At 47.5% G+C, this 19,708-nt stretch overlaps 1 protein-coding gene across 1 annotated transcript in view; it reads left to right on the top strand.

The window, feature by feature from the left end:
• The window catches only part of LOC144113654 (kinesin-like protein KIF20A), a 78,699-nt gene that overhangs the window by 45,467 nt on the left and 13,524 nt on the right, over nt 1-19,708 (top strand). The window contains exons 6-8 of the mRNA XM_077646867.1: nt 3,716-3,922; nt 11,132-11,338; nt 16,734-17,261. Of these exons, the coding sequence (XP_077502993.1) occupies nt 3,716-3,922; nt 11,132-11,338; nt 16,734-17,261 (942 nt within the window). The remainder of the gene's footprint in view (nt 1-3,715; nt 3,923-11,131; nt 11,339-16,733; nt 17,262-19,708) is intronic.

The following is a 19,708-nucleotide window of genomic DNA, read 5'->3' on the forward strand; positions in this document are numbered from 1 at the left end:
TTCGGCATGCTGCGTACCACCAGATTGTCTGGTTAACGTGGAAGAGGCTGACGGAGAACAACCGACGGATTCTACTAAGCTGTGTGCTGAGCGCTGTTCGAAAGAAGTGCCATGCCAAAACTGGTTTATATACAGGCTTCAAGCATTACACGGAACGCCCGAACGAGAGAAAGTAAACGGCACTGGCAGAAGATTACGTTGATCTGTGGTTCGCCAAAGCGCGGGCCGCAGCGAAGCAAGCGCAGCCGACCGACTCTCCGTGAATGGCGTCACTTCTGCTAGTTCTCCCTCTCGGCCGTCCCCCCACCCGGCGCTTCCGGAAGCGACGAGGGCGTGCCGGCGGCGGGTTTTTAAGAAGCGATTGCAGCTCTGTTCGCGGATAGAATCGGGAAAAAATTTACACACATGCTTCTCAAGGTCCTTTCTTCCCAACCACAGCGTTTCATGCGATTTGAAAACCGTTTCAGCTTCCCTTTATCTATACCTCGAAGATCCTCGAGTCGACGTGGCTATTCTTCGCTCTTATACGTGGATAAAAGTTCTGCGGACGTTTAAGCTGCGCCTTAATGCTGTGACGCGATGGCGTAAGCGTTTGTCCCTTCCGCTGGCTGGGGTCCTCTCTCCAAATGACTTCGCATACACGGGCCACTGTTTTTTTCTTTACTTTGATTATTTAACTTTTACTTTTATTTCTTACAAAGCCTCCCTCTAACCAAGTCGAACGAGCGTTTAAAAATCCATGATGTGCCGAAGGACAGAGACGGTTTCAAAATTTAACACAGCCGATATAATTGGATAGTTCACTGCCAGTTAAGACGACTGTACTTTTCTAAATAACCACCTGACTTGTACTGCACTGTCACCCCACGACTTTGAAAGGAACAAAGAAATAAAAAGGTTGTTCAGGTTGTTCAAAAACTCTTTGCCGATCAAAATAGCTTTTTTCCACAATTATTGAGTGCGTATGGTGTCTGTAACAGAAATAAATTTTGGTCAGTATCTTGTATCGGTTTACCGGAAACGCAATTTTCGAGGTCATATGACATCAGTGTCGAAGATACTTTTTTCTAGTGTAGTGCCCAGCGTAGTCAGTTCTTGGTAAGGCTTTGTCGAAGGAAGTAGACAGACCCCGGATTTCGGCAAGCTGTGAAGAGCGAGCGTGGGGCTCGGGTGTTATTTGCTGCGTCAGCACTGGTAGCTGGTCATTAGGTGTTTTGTCAGTGGTTGAGTAAAACTTGTGTTTCTGTTGTGTGTATCGTTTTGTATATCATTGTCCGTGGTCTGAAGCTGCTTCACGTCCCACGCCAAATCAGCATGCACCTCGAATAAGTGGAGAACAACAGAGACCTCTCCTGCCTCCTTTGAGGGAATCTAGACTAGATCTTTTAGCATGGGTCAGCTGTCAGCTGCGCATCCGCTGCTTGGCTGGCATTGATTGAAAACTGCTCGGTCAGAAGTTGTGATAGCTGAATTGGGCATATCCGGGGGGTACTTCGATCAAAGCGCGCTATTGTGCCCTTTGCTTGCTGCTGCTGTTGAATGTAGTCAACACACGGACACTCGCGTGTTTAGCTTCGTTTCGCACCTGTCATTGTATCTTAGTTCGTTAGCGGACTTTCCTTTCCGCCGTTTTTCATAAGAGCGTCCCCAAATGGACCGGATGTTCCTTTATAAACTTGGACCTGTTCACTTGGAGACACCTATAAAGAACACAATATGCAGGCAGTGCGAAAATCCACTCAATGAATAAATTCGGACCCTTCGCTGATTGTTCTTGTACCCTCAGGGCTCCGACGTGTCGTGGGCCACCTCAATGGTGACCTCGATCCTGGAGCCTGAACTCTGATGTAAAGTTCCCTAGTCTCATCTTCCCTTCTTTGGTGACTGAGACGGCATTTCACGGCGCCATTTCGTAGCAAATTAACATTTTCATTGTTCTTCACCATATTTTGTGCATCCAATCAGCGCCACTTTGGCACCCCGCCTACTGCTTGAAAGAAATTCGTGATAGGAGAGCGAGGCTTTGCGGCAACAGAGATGTCTAGTGACGCTACAGATTACCCCAACGTGGCTGCGGAAATGTAAGGCAATCCAGAAAGTGTTTCCAGCACACCTCGCACCGTGCTTGGTCAGTGAATGCAGGCGACTAGTACCAGCACCCAGGTAATATTCCGAACATTAAATACTATAAGTTATTTAAGTTGCGCAAATCTTACGTGTTACAGACTTAATGCTATAAATTAACAAATTACGTTTTAGATTGTATCGCACACATTAGTTTCACATGTGAAGTAAACAGTGTGCCACTGCCTTATGTCAGATGTTATTTAATGTTATGAGGTAAAAAAAATATATTATGGTACAGCGCAAATATTAACGCGCAAAACAGGCATTGTTTTTGTATTGCGTTCAAAACATTATTGTTACATAACTATAAAACAACACTAGATATATATTTGAAGTACTTCGTCTAAGATTTCTTCCCACTGTTCTTACAATAAAGTTCACTTTTAACTAGAGTTAGATACAACTTAAAATAAAAGCAGTTGGTAACAGTGAGCCAAAGCCAGCGTCGTCCTGTATTACTCCGCGGACCAATCACAATTAGTTAATAACATTAGCTTTTATGTTTCACTCTGTCAAAAAAGCCAGAGACCTCAAAGTTTTTGAGCTTAAAATTTTGTCTTGCAATTAGCTTCTTATTTAGGTAGGAAGAAAAGCTTAACAACGGACAACATATTTGTCTTGGAGGTTTTCTATGTGGCAGTGCTGAATGTGGGCGGCGCTTCACTGCAGAGTTAAGTTGTATCCGACTAAAGCAATACTTTGTAATAAATCCTTTATATTGTGCCTGCCATAGATTGTAAGCACAATCGCATTATCTTGTTACAAAACCTTGCTTATTGAATTTTCACCACTATCACTATAGGACACCATGCATCCGAAACAGGTCAGTGTTCCCGATGCTTCCGATCCTGCCGTGTCCAGTGACAGCGAAGTCAGTGCGAGGCCCCCACCTGGAGTCCCGGTGCACTATACCTCTAGGGTCCTCGAGTGGACGTGGCTATGCTTAGATCTTATCCTTTGATGAAAACTCGGGGACACTTAAGCTCCACCCTAAGTTCCGTACTCTGTACATGTTGACGTAGAATGACGAGGCAGACACTGCCAAGGGTCGGACGCTGGTGGTCGAAAATCTTGATCCACATGTCCAAGCAAAGCACGGCGGTCATGCGCAGATGCGTTGACCACAATGACGAGACTACAAAGTGAAATTCGGCGCCGCGTCAAAAGATACTCTGATATCGTCCCAATTTCGTCCCATAGACGGCGCACGTCGGACGTCGGCTTTCGTGCTAATGAGACATACAATTCCTCAGCATTAAAAGCCAACTTTTCCACAGATTTCTTACCAGCTGTTATGCAACGGACGAGCCGTACAGTTTTCGCCCAAACATACAGCCCACCGGGATCGCTTCTCCGCGCAGTGTGCCTCATTTTGAATCGCCAACGCTCCAAATCTCTCGCAAGCGCGAGGCACTCTCGTCGTATACCCCTCCGAAGCTTAGTACTGCCTGTGGTGCTACAAGGGCTTAGAAGCAATGCGCATGGGCTGTATTGTGAAGCAAAAGCTGTGCATCTTTTTTTTAACGTGATCACGCAGGCGATTACGTAGCGTGAACCCTAATAACCCAAACTATATTCACGTGCCCAGGTGATGCCTCAAAGGAGCACCCAGGAGGAGGTGCACGCTGCTGTCATGACTGGAGCGTTGCAGTCTTACCTTAAAGGCGGGCACGTGCTGGTTCTCTGTTGTGGACCCACCGGCGCTGGGAAGACGCACACGTTGGAAGGGAATTATAGAGACCCAGGAATATTACCGCGAGCTTTGAGCATCCTTTTTCGCCCTCGTGGACCAGAGGTAAGGTGCTCGCACATGACACCCGTCTTCGTGGAAGCTAGTTAGACCTGCAGCTCCACCACTTCAAAAACCAATGAATCTTGCTACTGCTACTTGTAAACACCACTTCATTCATTTCCATTTACGATACTGCATAGAATCATAGATGTGGACTTAAAAAAACTTATCCTTGACTCCCTGCAGAAAGCGCGGAAGCCAGCATCAATAATTGCAGCTCAAAACATTACCGCCAAAGCCAACCGCTATAGCATGCTTCGTAATAAATTCCGCCACTTGATCTCTTCAGCTAACTCTGAACGGCTACCGTAATACATTGCGTCATTCAACACAGCCATCCATGACGCAGTTGAGCGCAGTCTTAATTCTGCTTGTTATGCTATAATACAATTGGTTTTTTGGGGAAAGGAAATGGCGCAGTATCTGTCTCATATATCGTTGGACACCTAAACCGCGTCATAAGGGAAGGTGTAAAGGAGTGAGTGAAAGAGGAAAGGAAGAAAGAGGTGCCGTAGTGGAGGGCTCCGGAATAATTTCGACCACCTGGGGATCTTTAACGTGCACTGACATCGCACAGCACCCGAGTGCCTTAGCGTTTTGCCTCCATAAAAACGCAGGCGCCGCGGTCGGGTTCGAACTTGCGAACTTCGGATCAGTAGCCAAGCGCGCTAACCCCAGAGCCACCGTGGCGGGTTCAGTTATGTTCATTAGCTCACATTAATTATGAATTATTTTTTAAATATTAATTTATGCCCTAGGGCGATTCTTTATGTGTAGAGGGGGCACAGGAATGGCCAATCAAGTTTTTTTTGTAGCAACGTATCTCCTACAGTGCACGCTAAAGAACCACAGGAGGTCGAAATTTCCGGGGACCTTCACTACGGCGTCCCTCATAGCCTGAGTCGGTTTGGGACATTAAACCCCCATAAACCATATACCGTATCTCCTTCGTGGTCTCTTTTTGCGCCAATTAAAGAAAGCCTTAGAAATAAGGAAAAAAGAAACGTACGTGACTGCGCTCTTGCGCTACCGTATTACGGCAGAACCGACGTTTGAACGAAACAAGCATGCGCGCTGATCGTGAATGAACAATGGTTGCAAAATAAAAAAAAAACACAACGAAGACTGTCTTGAACTACCCAACTTCACTGCTTCCCGCCCACGTTTGTTTTGGCTGTGTGATCGCTGAATAGAAGCTGACCTTCAGTTGGCTTTCAGTGGTTTGCCCGTCACTCATAGGAGAAGCCGGCGCTCGCGTTCTTATTCCTGAGGATGGCGCTATATATATACGCCTGGTGTTTCAAAGACAGGGATCACTCGAGTTTAAAATTACGATGAGATAAACAGAAGTTTTTTCCGGCATAGTATTGCCAACGTTGGCGGACGTCAAAATACAGGCGAATCATCTTAACTAGCTAAGTGGTTAACTAAATTATAATAGTTAACTTTTAACTATTACGAATAGGCACCTGATTGTAATTAGATACGTGTAGCTGGCCGTTAATAATAGCCATATAAGTATTTAGAGTTTCGAAAACGCCATTACTCTCGCTGCTGTGGCATGACAAAATTTGGCTACATCGTGCTAAAATACATGCACTATGGAAGACCATGCAGGCAAAGCAACCCCGCCAGTGGTCGTAACTAGTCGAAATAGCCAAACTTTGTCGTGCCACAGCGGCGAGAGTAATGGCGTTTTCGAAATTCTAGAAGCTGTTATGGCTGTTACTAACAGCCGGCTACAAATTCCTAAATACAATCAGGTGCCTGTAGGTAATAGTTAAAAGATGACTGTTAGAATTTAGTTAACCACTTAGCAAGTTAACATGACTCGCCTGTTTTTTGACGTCCGGCAGCAGTCACATTGCTATGCCACAAATTGCTTCTCCTTACCTAAAAACCATCTTTCTAAAAATAAATGATCACATTCCCTGAAACACCTGATATATATATATATAGAAAGATATACGTATTTGGTTGCTAGAGGCAAAATGCAAAGTAGGAAACGCTTCATTTAGCCATAGATTTATTTTGAGTCGACGTTTCGGACAGAGCTTGTCCTTTCTCAAGAGTCTTGAGAAAGGACAGACTCTGCGAAACGTCGACTCAAAATAAATCTATGGCTAAATGAAGCGTTTTCAACTTTGAATATATATATATATATATATATATATATATATATATATATATATATATATGATAATCCTGGCCGCCTTATAGTATCTGGCATCGGCACGATTACAGAACCAATTTCCAGTTACATTGACACACTAATTAGACATATTCCAACAACACACGCATCATACATACGCGACACAAACCATTTCCTTCGCGCAATAGCAGGTCTCAAACTCCCGGAAGGAGCCTTCCTGGCAACACTAGATGTAGTCTCTCTCTACACAAACATTCCTCATTCCGATGGCATTAAATCTCTGATCGAAGCGTATGAACAAAACAGAAAGGAGGAAACCCCTACCCCACGTGTTTTAGAAATACTGGCAAAAATCGTACTCGAATATAACAACTTTGAATTTAACAATGAACACTATTTGCAAATTAATGACACAGCCATGGGTACAAGGATGGCACCAACCTACGCCAATATCTTCATGCATAGTATTGAATCCAAATTTCTGAAAGATTGCCCCATTAAGCCCACCCTATACAAACGCTACTTGGATGACATCTTTTTAATATGGACTGACACAGATCAAGAACTCAAACGTTTTATTGAAAACTTCAACCTCGTCCACCCCAACATATCTTTCACTTACACGTACTCCAACACCAAAATTAACTTTCTAGATGTTGAGATTTCGGTAAACAAAGGCTCACTCACCACCGGTGTATATAGAAAACCGACGGACCGCCAACAATACCTACACTTCCAAAGCTGCCATCCTCGTCACTCAAAAACAAGCATCCCATACTCTCAGGCACATCGATTTAAAAGAATATGTTCCCAAGACGAGGACTTTGTAAAAAAATTCCAAACTCATGCGAGAAGTCCTCATTAAGCAACGATACCCCCCCCTCCCCGCCATTGTCGACGATGCCATTGAAAAGGCATCTAAACTCAACCGAGAGCAAATACTGGACGGATGTCGCTACAACGACGAAACAGACCACCGGGCAAATCTCGTACTTACCTTCACCAGTAACCCGCCTAACGTAAACAAAATCCTCAGAAAACATTTCAACATCCTCGAACAAAGCGAGCGCCTCACCAAAATGTTCACTGCTCCCCCTCACGTGATCTACAGACGACCAAAAAACATTAAAAATATTCTTGTACACTCAAAAACAAATAACCAGCCGGTTTTGGGGTGCCGGCCCTGTGGAAAAAGTAGATGCCAGGTCTGCAAACACATACAAACATCAAGCTGTGCAGTAAGCACAGCTTCAGGCTTCAAATGGGAAATTAATGGCAACTTTGATTGTGATTCCTGCAACGTAATATACCTCCTAGAATGCAGTGTGTGCAGTACGCAGTACATTGGACAGACCGCCAACCCTCTACGAATTCGCTTTAATAACCACCGCGCGCATATCTTATCCCTACCCAACCTTCCCTTGTCAAAACACATTAATGAGCGAAACCACCCATTTGATGCAATTAAGTTAACAGTCCTACAGGGTGGGTTCCACAACACCCGGGAAAGAGAACAACGCGAGTCGTACTTCATTTACAAATTTGAAACAATTCCTCACGGCATTAATGAAAGTCCAGGTGTATTGTCCTCCATCCGCCCCTTGCAGGGCCGTTGCTGACATTACGAAAGCCAGCTTGACATACCTCGGTCGTTTCTTGCCAGCGACATCTTTTTCAAGCTCACACAAATTTCTTCATTCCCTACACCATCCTGCCCCTATCTTCCCAGTTCGATTACCTTGACGACGGGGTGCAATTGAAGAACCCTTGCCTAAGTGCTCACGCCATTCACATTTACCTCCCACACCACACTTGGCCGAACTCGGATGTTTTTCCACTTTTTTTTCGTTTGTGGGTGTTTTCAGGCACAGTGCACGTGTGTGTAGTTAAGCTCACGGCGCCGCTGATTCTACCTTGACTCGGGCTGCGGAAATGGTTCCAGATGACGGAAGTCTCCTGTCCTGTCTGCATTTTATTTTGTTTATTTGTTTACTTTTTCTGGCCAGGTCACGCGAGTGCAAGCATCTCCAATTTATATATGTTGGACAATTCCGCCACCGTCTGTTTCTGTACACCTTACTCGCTTAAATGCTCCCACCATTGTCATTTAGCCGCCACACGACACTGGCATGAGCTCGGATGTTTTACTGCTGTGTGTCTGGGTGTTTTCATGCACAGTGCACGTGTGTTTGGTTAAGCTCACGGCGCCGCTGATTCGGCCTTGGCTCTGGCTGCCGAAGTGGTTCCAGATGACGGAAGCTCCAGCCCTGTCTGCATTTTATTGTTTATTTGTTTACTCTTTATGGTCGGGGCACGCGAGTGCACGCGTCCGACTTTTGTGTGTAGGGCGATCCCGCCACCGTCTGCTCTGTCCACCTTACACGCCGCCGCTCTGTTGCCTTGATGGGTAGCCATTATCCCCTCCCGCTCCGTGTTTTCCTTTTTTTTGTTTCCCTCGTCCGGGGTCGGCTCCCCGCGGCTTCGGGGTGGGCGGCGGGGTACAACACGTTTTTCTTTTATTTGTCCCCCTTTTTTCCCTTTATATCTGTATCTTTTGTAGTATTCTTTGCCTCCGTTTGTTTCTTTTGTTCATGTGTCGTACATGTGTGCCAGTGCCAACTCCTTAAGAAGAGGAAGAAGACCCCTGTAACCTCAGTCTTGAGAAAGGACAGGCTCTGTCCGAAACGTCGACTCAAAATAAATCTGTGGCTAAATGAAGCGTTTTCAACTTTGAATTTTTGCCTCTAGCAACCAAATACGTTTATCTTTCTATACTGCATATATATATATATATATACTTATGAAGGGAGCCAACAGTCACCGAAACCAAGGTGCATAGGGGAACGTTATCTTTTTTTTAATGTGTTATGCTTATCAGTGGGATAATATTACTTAGATTAATAAATCGCATAAAGAAAATTACTTATTTAAAGCAGCAGAAAAAACAACCATGCCGCCGGTGGGATCCGAACCCACGACCTCCGAATATCGCGTTCGGTGCTCTTACCAACTGAGCTACGGCGACGGCTGTCCAATCTGCTGCTTTCTTGGGTATTATGTTTACTGGGTGTAAGCGAGCCTTGAGAGTGTTCACCAGCGCCACCCTCGACCATAGCGGCGGACGTAGCACGTCCTGTATTACCGCGAGCATGACGTGGAACGTCATCTAACGGCGAGGGCGGAAACTGTGCGAGAGCCCTCTTAAGCAACCTGTGGCATCAAGACTGCCAGAACCGAGACCCTCGTTAAGCTATTAGCAGACAAGGTAAAGTAAATGAGGGGCCCGTTAGACAAACTTATGAAGGGAGCCAACAGTCACCGAAACCAAGGTGCATAGGGGAACGTTATCTTTTTTTTTATGTGTTATGCTTATCAGTGGGATAATATTACTTAGATTAATAAATCGCTTAAAGCAAATTACTTATATAAAGCAGCAGAAAAAACAACCATCACAAGCCATCATCACCATCACAGGCCAAGCAACAAGGTCTGTGGCGTATTGCTTAACCGCTTCACCAGGAGTAGTATGAAGACTCCCAATGGATCTATGAATGTAAAGTACAGAATGACGATTTCCACATATAATGGAATAAAGCCATTACCATTAACCGGACAACTGCCTACCGTAAACACTGAATCTGAACACCGAAACCAAACTGAAAACCGAAATGCTAGCGCTGCTAATTCGCATTTGGCCTAACTACGCAAATTGACCATCAATTTTCTTTAAAACCTAGGATAAACCTAGGCGAAACACCATAAGCTAAACCCTTTATTGAATTACTATAAACAAGAAGGTATACATATTTATAAAAGACATTACCACACGATCAAAAATTAAGCAAAAGTTTACCATGGCTAAACCTTAATACACAATGCGAAAGCAGAAGGTAATGCGTAGTTATACTTGGCTAAGCTCGGTCTTGCTAAGCTGTGATGTACCGGGCAACTAGACGCGGTTTGGCATCTGTAACGGTGAGGGCGTTCTGGACACTGCATAGGCAGTGCGCCCACCCTGACGTCCAGGCTGTTAAGGTAATGGTTGATCGCGAGATGGTGCTCACTCAGTGAACGCTGTGGCCCATTGCTGCAGTGCCTCGTGTCTGCCGCAACATTGTTAGCGCCAACGCACGCAGCCCACATCTCTCTCTCACTGCCTCCAAATGTCTGGAAGCGCGCTTGAGGCGTTCACTGACCCAGGGAGCGAGATACGCGCCCTTCCTTTCCTCAAAATTCTTGAACATTGTCAACGCTAACGCCAATGAGCACAATGATCGACGACAGCCTACAGAAAGAAATGCAGAAACAGAGGCGAGCGCTCGGTTTCGGGGGTGGCGGGTGAGTGATGTCATAGCTGTCACGTGGTCTCCCCTCGGTTCAAAGTCAAACTCGCACACACGGCGCACAAAGCTTCAGAGGGCAGTAGTAAAGCTTTTCCTTTAATAATAGTAATAAGGTTGTGCAAACATTTTATCTATTCATGTCACATTGTTGATATAGTATTCACAGGTAATATTAGTGCAATGTGTCCTTCTTATTGATTCAGTTGCCCGCTTTTCCACCTTGCTGTTTTCCTCTTCTCGACTAGCCCTTGAGGAGGTACCAGATTTGTACTGCACATTTTTATCTACGTCATAAAGGTAGCGACTACCATTCGTGCAACAGCGATCGGTACAAGTCATAAGAAGCCTTTTTGAAATATTAATACGTTGTGCCTCGAGACAGACTCGATCTTTTAATCAGTGTCGACATGGATAATATAAAACAACCAGCAAAAATGTGTCCGTCGCATAAGATACCCTGGCATGCAAATGGATGTTTGAGATTTACTGCACAGAACAAGACGTCGGGAATGTCTATCGCCGTCATTTCTGCGCTTTCTTATCCGATATGCACCACAATTAAAAACAACTTTGTTACTACGTGCAGCACTTTAGCGCGTGGGATTCGTGATAGTCGCAAGCTGAACCTACGGATTTGTCAAAGTCCTGCGTCCCCTCCGTTTCTCTCTGCGCGGCGAATGATGATTCCACTTGTATGATGTTCATTTCGTCGCGCAGGTGAGCGGCGCGGCCGGAGTCCGGCCGAACCTCTTCAGCGACGTGAAGCCACTCAGCGCAGCCGAGGCGGAGGAGCTCCTCGGTTATAAGGGAAAGCTGCTCCAGGAAAAAGGAGCCCGGGCTCCTCCAGACTTCGCTGCTTTCGCCCTGGACGACCAGCGATGTGCGCTGGAGTCGACGAACAGCACTGGCGAGCGTCAAAGGAAGGTACGTCTGCTAGTGGCCGTCACACAAGTGCGCGTACGGTATAATTAGTTCTCGTCGACCCCTCGCATGGAAGGAAAAAAATGCAGGTTAATATATGTTAGGCCTACAGCAGGAATTCATGCCAACAGCGCCTCACTTGTAAATGAAAAAAAATGATAGAAGATCATACCGTGCGCTAGAGAAATAGCGCAGCGGAAGTATTGATAATCGGCACAATTTACGGACATCGTAATTAGTACCGAAATCTGGGGAAAGTCGACGAACGCTCATGATGAAATGTATAAGGAGTAAAGAAGGCGGCGGACGGACAGGAGCACGGGGACCAGCGCTACCTCTTTCCCATTTAACAGCATGGCACCCATCCCTGTGCTTGAGTCCTGTCCTCTAACGCACTCTTGTTATCATGAATGGATACCGGTCTGGTGTTCAGTCGCATGCGACGACCTCTCGAGTGTTGTCCGCTGTGGCGAGTCGCGATGGTCGGTTGACGTATACTGTGACGCGAGGGAGCGGCTCGGCACTGCCCCTGCTTGCTCTGGCACGACCCGTGTAAGCGGGAAAGAGTTACTTTAAGGATTTTATCGCGTATGTGGAGGTGTTCTAATGTGCTGCAGCGGCTGCTCTCCACGCTTGCGAAGAGGCGGACTTGTGCTGTCGTAAATTGTCATCAAGAACGAAATAACGTCCCTGGTATAAGTTGTCCGGTATATCTCCGCCGCAGTCACGTAAGCTATACGTTTCTGCCATATTCTTCCGCTGGCTTTTCTTCTAGGGTGCCCAAAGGCTGTCGCGCGCCCTACATATTGCAAATGTAATGCTCCAGTAAAGCCCGAAATTTGTTACCGTCTACTTTCGTACAACGTAAACGATCGGAATGTGTGGCTATGCGCAACATTTCGCGGTAGGGCAGTGACAGAGGCAGCCCTTGGCTGCAGCGCTCCACGGCTGTTCTGTGCTCGCGACGTTTCGATACGGGGAAGGAATGAAACGCAAGAAGCTGAGGCCGACGGCGTGTCCCCGCGCATTGTTTATCAACTCCGTGATTAGAGAGAGGGGGGGGGGGGGGGGCGCTGATCAAGAGCGGTCGCGGGACCTTATCGCCGGTGTACACGAGCACGATAACATGTGCAATATTGTCACCGAAAGAGCCCCCGCATTCGGCCGACACCGACATTCCGCAGCCTCCACTGACAGACCAGTCCATCATACTGGAGGGCGCTAACTAGAATTCCGACAAAAGACGGCAAGCTTTCGGGCCGATGACACCTATAGCAAACCATCCAGTTGTGAACTCATTGCTTCCGTGATGGATGCGCGCGATCACGTACAGCATGCGTTATCGTCGCTATACTAGACAGCAAATTCAGAATTTTAGTGAGTTCTAACAATCACCGAGTATGGACAGCAATTTTGGTGGCATGTTTCCTTCTTTGCAGTGAAGGGTAAGATCACCACGCATGCATGGGTCACCACGTGGCCGGTATTCGCCTACGACCGCTAAGTAATTTATAATGGACTTTTTCTCTAGTGCTGTTTCGGCTTCAACAGCTCTGTGAGGTCCATGTTTCGTATATGTCGCTTGAGGCATGGAAGAATTGCAATGTATAATCACTGCTCCTTCATTCACTTCCTTGTGGCTCTTGACGCAGGCTGACGAAAGCGACGCAGCAGCGATTATGTCGCAGATTTGCATGCCTCGCGTGACCCGTGCGCAACTTTGACGTCACAGCCATCATTCGGCTGTTGGAACCGAAGCAGCACGAGCGAAAAATTCGATTACAAATTATTTATCGCGCATAGGCGAAAACCACGGTGCAATCCATGTAGCACACTAACGCCTTGCATATAATTGCAAGGAGTAAAACACGCACCTAAAATTTAGGCATCCGTACTCCTTTAACCCTGATCTCGCTGATGCGCCCAATGTGGGCAGGACGCACCGGTGCTGCGCGCTATTGGTCGGACGATGCCGAAGGCGGCTGACTGCTCTCTGCAGCTTCGCGCAACGGAATTCCATGCAGCTAGATCACGCAAATGTCCAGCATGGAGTGTATTTTGCTCCCTATGTGTCGTATCTGCACGATTCTAACGTGTCCCAGCAGCTAAATTTTGCGCTCAAAAATAGGAGCAGTACCTGATTTCTGGACGCGATTCTAGCGTACATGCCAATTTGAACACCTATTGAATTTAAAAAAAGGTGCGCCTTAGCATCGTGCAAATAGAGTATATAACAAGCAGGTGATCTGTGTGCGTGTGTAGTTAAAAGTTAGAGTGAGCGGCTGTCGCCGCCACTGTCACATTCAGGAGAAAACGTTCGCGCTTTATCATTAAATAGAGAGCTTCAAATTAGGGGGACCGTATCGCTTAATGTCATAGGGGAATAGCAGGACACCAGTGCGGATGTGCATAACGATAACCCTAAAGGGATGTTATTGTTGTGCGCATGCACACTGGCAACCCGCTGTTCCCAGCTACCCCTTCATCGGTAGAGCACCCCTGTTCGAAAACTCCCAAATTGGTTGCCTGCAATTGACGAACGGTGCACTCGAATTCAAGCCGCAATACGCGGGCGTACAGTAAGTCGGACGCAGTGACTACTTTGGGGCCTTCACCATTCATGGCATGCTTCATTCAACCAGCAAGCAAGAGTGAAAGTGTGGAAATAAAACGTTGACCACAGACTAGATAGACACGAAGAAAGTACGCCGTACGCGTTGGTCCTTCTATATCATGTTGTTCCAGTGTGGAATTACTGAAAAAAACAGCGCAAAAGCGCAAGAAAGAACGAAGACGAGACACAGGCGCCTGTGTCTCGTCTTCGTTCTTTCTTGCGCTTTTGCGCTGTTTTTTCATTAATTCAGGTACGCACCAACTAGCCCCCCCCCCCCCAAAAAAAAAAAAAAAAAGGTGGCAATCCCAATCTTGCTGGCGCAGCTCAACTGTTTTCTGCATAAAGGATGTAGCCCGAAAGCTCGTTCTACCGAATGCAGGCGTACAGGCTGAAATATGCATCCCACCGCTTAAAACCATGCGACACCTTAAGGGGGCTCTTAAAATGGCACTCAATAAAGCTGCGGTATGCCTTGGATGTTAAACGACGCCGCTTCACGAATATCTTCCAGTAGAAAAATTTTTAATGTGATTTGTAGAAGCGGAGTCAGGGGTAGGAAACATTGATATATACCACTGCCCCAGTCAGTAAAAATATCAGTGCCCATTCATCACATAGCGACCGTCGTATAAGCCAACTGGAGTGTCCTATCGTTACCAAATCGGTATCCAGCAGAGAAGAACTTATCTCCGAGCAGGATTCGAACCACCGCCGGCGATAACAAAACCGCTTGATTTCCAGGTGCCTCAAACAACTAGGCAACCGCCGTTTTTTGTTTTTGTTTTTGCTGAACTCGGCCACCACCGCAGCCTGTCGCGCTTGTCCAGGATTTATTCTTTTTTTTTACATTACCTCTCCTTCAGTCACCAGTTGCGCTGAAAGAGTTGAAACTGAAACTGGTTGTATAGTTTCCTACCCCTTGGCTGAGTTATCTGTAGTAAAAATTTGAATTTCGACGTTTCCCTCTGCTCTCGTCACTTTTTTGCACGCTAAAAGGTCGGCGCCCCTCCGCCGGACCCACCCATATTCCGTCCAACCGCCTGCTGCCGAAGCGCGCGGGAATTCCCCGGGTGGCGGAGCTTCCTGACTCGCCGGAGCGACGCGGCCATGGTAGTTGTGGGACGTCTGAAAGAGTCTAACCAATAGCCTTTTCAACAGTCATACGCTAACGCGTGAGACGGAGGAGGGCGCGAACACGAGAGAGTCGCGGGAAAGGGCTCGCCAGGTTTCGCGCGCGATTGTGAGTTCTCTGCTATTTGTAGAAGTGTATAATTTGGCTCGTGTTCATGGCAATGCAATGTAGGGATTAAGCAAAGTTTATGTACTTTCCTCAGAAGGAATTTTTCAGCCCCTTTAAAGAGCATTCATACCGGCTAGTCGCAGAGGTCGCGCGGCGGAATTAAACTGATTCGTCACGGTGGGGAATCCCTGACAAGTAGTAACAGTGGTTTATCAAAACAAGCAAGAAGCGGGAGAACAATATCTTAGGCACGAGAGCAGAGGCCTGCGGCAATAAAATGGTCAGGGAGAGGATAGCGAGGTTAATTACGGAGGGGAGCGAAAGCAGCTAGAAAGGGCCCTAACAAGACGCCAACGACTGTTTGGTTAAGTCGCTCGCTGACCGATTTCTTGCGACGCGACATCATGTCGCAGAACTACTCAGCCAATCAAAGACGCAGCATGAAGTACACATGTGGCGGATTCTTGCCTCACCGGGAAATTCAAACCGCAGGGGCCGTGTTCACGCATGCAGGCGTCTATGACCGCATGTGAATCCTAGTCGTTTTTTTTTTTTTACGTGAAGCATTGCGCTTCTGTCGTGGAATTCTATGCACAGGCTCTGAACAGCGCCACAAAGAAAATTAAATTCTGATGTTTAAGCAGCACCTCCCCCCCCCCCCCCCCGCCCATGTTAGGACCGTTGGACAAAAAAAAAGGAAAAAAAACGTGAAGCGTAGAAAGAGATCGGAGTTTTGTTCATTATATGATAAATACGACATGCCTTGAGTGCATAAACAGGCTGGCTTTTTTAATATTGAGAAGACTGCAGCGGAGTTATCCGTGGTTGACAATTAACGATAAGCCTTTTCGCGATTCGCTCATGCTCACTGCGCGTGGTTCCGGGGCGCGCCTGTACCCTTAGCCCCTTCATACACGCGGCAGCAACAATGCAACATGCTACATAGTGAGACGTGTGACACGTGAGCAAGAAGAAGCAAGCTGACTTTCGGCAGCACCGTTCGCAGTGCGCTCTCCGCTGGGCAAGGAAATGGCTTGCGTAGCTGTCTCGAGTCTGTCTTTCATAGTCCTGTGTTCTTTGCGCTGTTTTCGTACAGAATGTCTCACCAACTTGCCCAACAATACACCTCGATGTAGCTGTCTACTGTGCGCGGCAGTAAACAGAGCACCACTGCTGGCCTCCGTGTTTGCATCACTGCCGCTTCAAAATGCGCACTGGACATGTGCACGGCCGAGACCTCTTCGCTGGCATCGTCATGAAGGGAGCGCGGTGCGATCGTAGCTGCAGCGCGGGAGAGCGGACGCCTAGGGGAGAGGCGCTACGATGGTTCCCCGCTCCTCGCACGCAAGACATGTTTGGTGGGGGAGGTTGCGGGAAGGGAGGACGGCGACCACTGTGAACACTCTCATGTCACCCAACGCCCGTCGCGAGTGCAGAAGAGTCGCGCGATGTCCTCGACCGGCCGGTGTGAACCTGAGCGGTGCTGCGCTGCAATGCACGGTGTGGCGCAGCGCAGAGTTTTGACCGATGCAATCGTCACGCAGGTCGGGCTCTGGGTGTCGTCTTTCGAGGTCTACAGAGACGGCATCTATGACCTCCTGCTGCCAAGCAGCGAGGCAAGGAATAAGGAACCGGGAAAGCGCCGCGTGCCGCTGAAAATCGGGGAGGATGGCGCCAAGCGAGCCTTTGTCAAGGGTCTCCTCGAGGTGCCCGTGCATTCCGCCGACGAGGCGCACAGACTGCTGTGCCTAGCAAGAGCGAACCAGACCACGGCCGAGACGCAGCTGGGCGGAAGGGCCGTGAGGAGCCACCTGGTGCTGACCGTGCGAATGGCGACGTCAGCAGCACCCGGCGACGATGACCAGGGCTCGTGGGGCGTCAGTGTGCTCACTTTCATCGAGCTCGTGTCTTCAGAGAAGCCGGCAAAAGCCGGCGGTGATGGATCACTGCTGCGTGAGGCAGGGCATATAAATGCTTCTCTGCTGGTGCTGGGCCGCTGCATGGAGGCCGTGGGCCTCAAGGAGACGTCCAAGAAAGGGCCTGTGCCCTTCCGAGACAGCAGGCTGACGCAGGTATTTCGGCCGCCTCCAGTGAAATATCGCGCGCTTAGCTTCTGGCGCTTCTTTAACGACACGATGCTGGAGTGTCGAGTCGGAGAAATAGCTGCGGAATATAACTGCGGCGTACACCACCGAAATATTGCTCTGCGCTAAATGGGGACTCTGCAGAAAAGTGCTGCCCTTTGCAACACTCTTCAGTGGAAGCGTATATGCGAACCACTTTCCTGGCTTGACCAACACTGAAAATGTCCTCAAAATCGCGCTCCTCCTGTTCTGGGACGGGCCGCGCGTACCACTGAAAACAAAGTGTCATCGCTGATCAGATTCCTCACTCGGAGTGACGGTAAAGTCGTTAACGCAAGCGTAATGAAAAATAAGAGACAGAGCACGGTGGAAATGCTAGGAGGAGATGCTCGGAGATGCAGTGAGGATGAGTTAAGGATGCGTCACTGCGCATTTGAGAGAACATTCTTCTACTGCAGCGCCTTCGAGGACTAAGTACTTATTTGCAGAGCTCTGACGGTTCGAGTGTTTGTCGCAGCCAAGAGGGGGGGTTTGCGTATACGCTTCCACTGAAGAGCGACGCACAGGCATTGCGGCTGGGAAGAGAATCTACGTTCCAGTCGTGGCACTAGTGTTCAGAGGCAGGAAAATGCTCTTTTTTTCCTTTGCCCCTAATCCTCGCCAATTAAATGCTTCAACCTCCCTCGTCCTCACCCTCGCTTTTCAAAATTTTTCTGTTCCACCCTTGCCCTCACCCTCAATTCGTCGACACTTCCCCATCCTCATCCTCACTAAGTACGACCGTCTTTATAAAACTTTTTAATACGTCAGATTTTATTATCGTTATAACAAGCACAAAGCGGCAAAGCCATTCTGTTTTTGTACAACTTTTGGAGCCAGCCAATGAAGAACATTAAGCAACTACTGTGGGCTCTTCCTCTACTCAAGCGCACTTTTTGTGGCAGCAGGGAAAGTCTCTGCAATACCGCAAGGTTCTGCGATACCGCAAGATAGAAAATATAAAATAAAATTGCAGTTTTGCCTGTAACATTTTAGATATGCCCTGCTTTGCTCCTGTTGACATGCTCACAGAGCAATATGTGCTCCACGCGCGTCTTTTATCTCGTTTTATATTATAGGCGCAAGAGGGTAGCGAAAATCAACACTTGCAACTGCGCCGAGCTCTGCAACGGCAACTCTGAAGGGCGCGGATGCGCTTAGCATATTACAGTTAAAAGGATGGCATTACGCAGCGGGCCGTGGGCGCTGTGTGATTAGGCCGGAGTGCACGCCGGCGCCGCGAAAGTTTGCAGTGTCTGAGAAATTGTTAAATTCCAACGCGCGTGTGCCCAAAGCACAAAATAACCGCTCACTATCCTGGGAGGCGATTTTTGTCCACTTGAAAACACAACAGCCATGATAACGCGTAACGCTCGAACCGATGCCTAAATGAGAGCACTAAAACGATAACGACACCAAGGTCGACTATCCGACGCACTTCCCAGAGCCGATTCTTCCCTTCAGTGAGCGCCAAACTTCGAGAGATTCAGCCAATGCTTAGCGAAGCTAATGAAGCGGCAGAAACATGCTGGCGCTGTCTAAACGACAAAAACGGGCCTACAGGTTGTAAAAGGTGAGAACTACCAGCAGCGCCGGAGCTGAATCGCGGTCCTTGAAATTGTGCACGCGACATTCATGGCGAATTCAAGAAAGCACGATTAGCAAACAACGCTCCAGCTCAGCCGAAGATGACAACCGGACGCTGCGAAAGTGGTGTTGCCAGACTACCATTTTTTTCTCTGGAAAAAGGGAAAGCTACCTAGCTTCTGGCGCTTGATACGAATACGTACACACGATCGACACGCAATTTTGAGCATGTTTAGATTTAGCAAAAGCTGGAAAAGCTTTTATATCATTTGCAGAACAGCCTGGCGAAGCGCACCATTTTTTCAAATCAGGGCAAAAATTTCGACGCCGGCTTTGAATCCAGGCTGCTTCTATAATGCAATAAATGAAGAGCGGTGGTCAGTGGGCATTCTCGCTTTCGTAAAAATGAAAAAGTAATTTCAAGGAAACTGCATTACTTTTCGCGTGTAATTGTAACGTAATATCATTCCGTTTGTAAGAAGCAATTTGTATTATAATTTATAACATAATTAAATTTTCGCGGTTTTAAGTACGAAATTATTAAGCTAATTTTTTTTAAAGAATATTTTTTTCTATGTTTACTTCGCAGTCAGTTACATGTACGCACAGCTCCCATTCGAATGAAAAAATGGTGAGACGTTTAGGATAAAGAGGCAACCGGACTGGCGGCGCTGCTGCCGAGCAAACGTGATCGCCATGCGAGACGCTCCATGCTCGCAGCGATGGGCTTGAACACTTAAAGCCATCCAGATCTTTCGCGTTCATCTAAAACTGCGTCGGATCGAGGTAGACATAATAATAATAACAAT

The sequence above is a fragment of the Amblyomma americanum genome, chromosome 1 (assembly GCF_052857255.1).
Source record: "Amblyomma americanum isolate KBUSLIRL-KWMA chromosome 1, ASM5285725v1, whole genome shotgun sequence".
Lineage (NCBI taxonomy): Eukaryota > Metazoa > Arthropoda > Arachnida > Ixodida > Ixodidae > Amblyomma > Amblyomma americanum.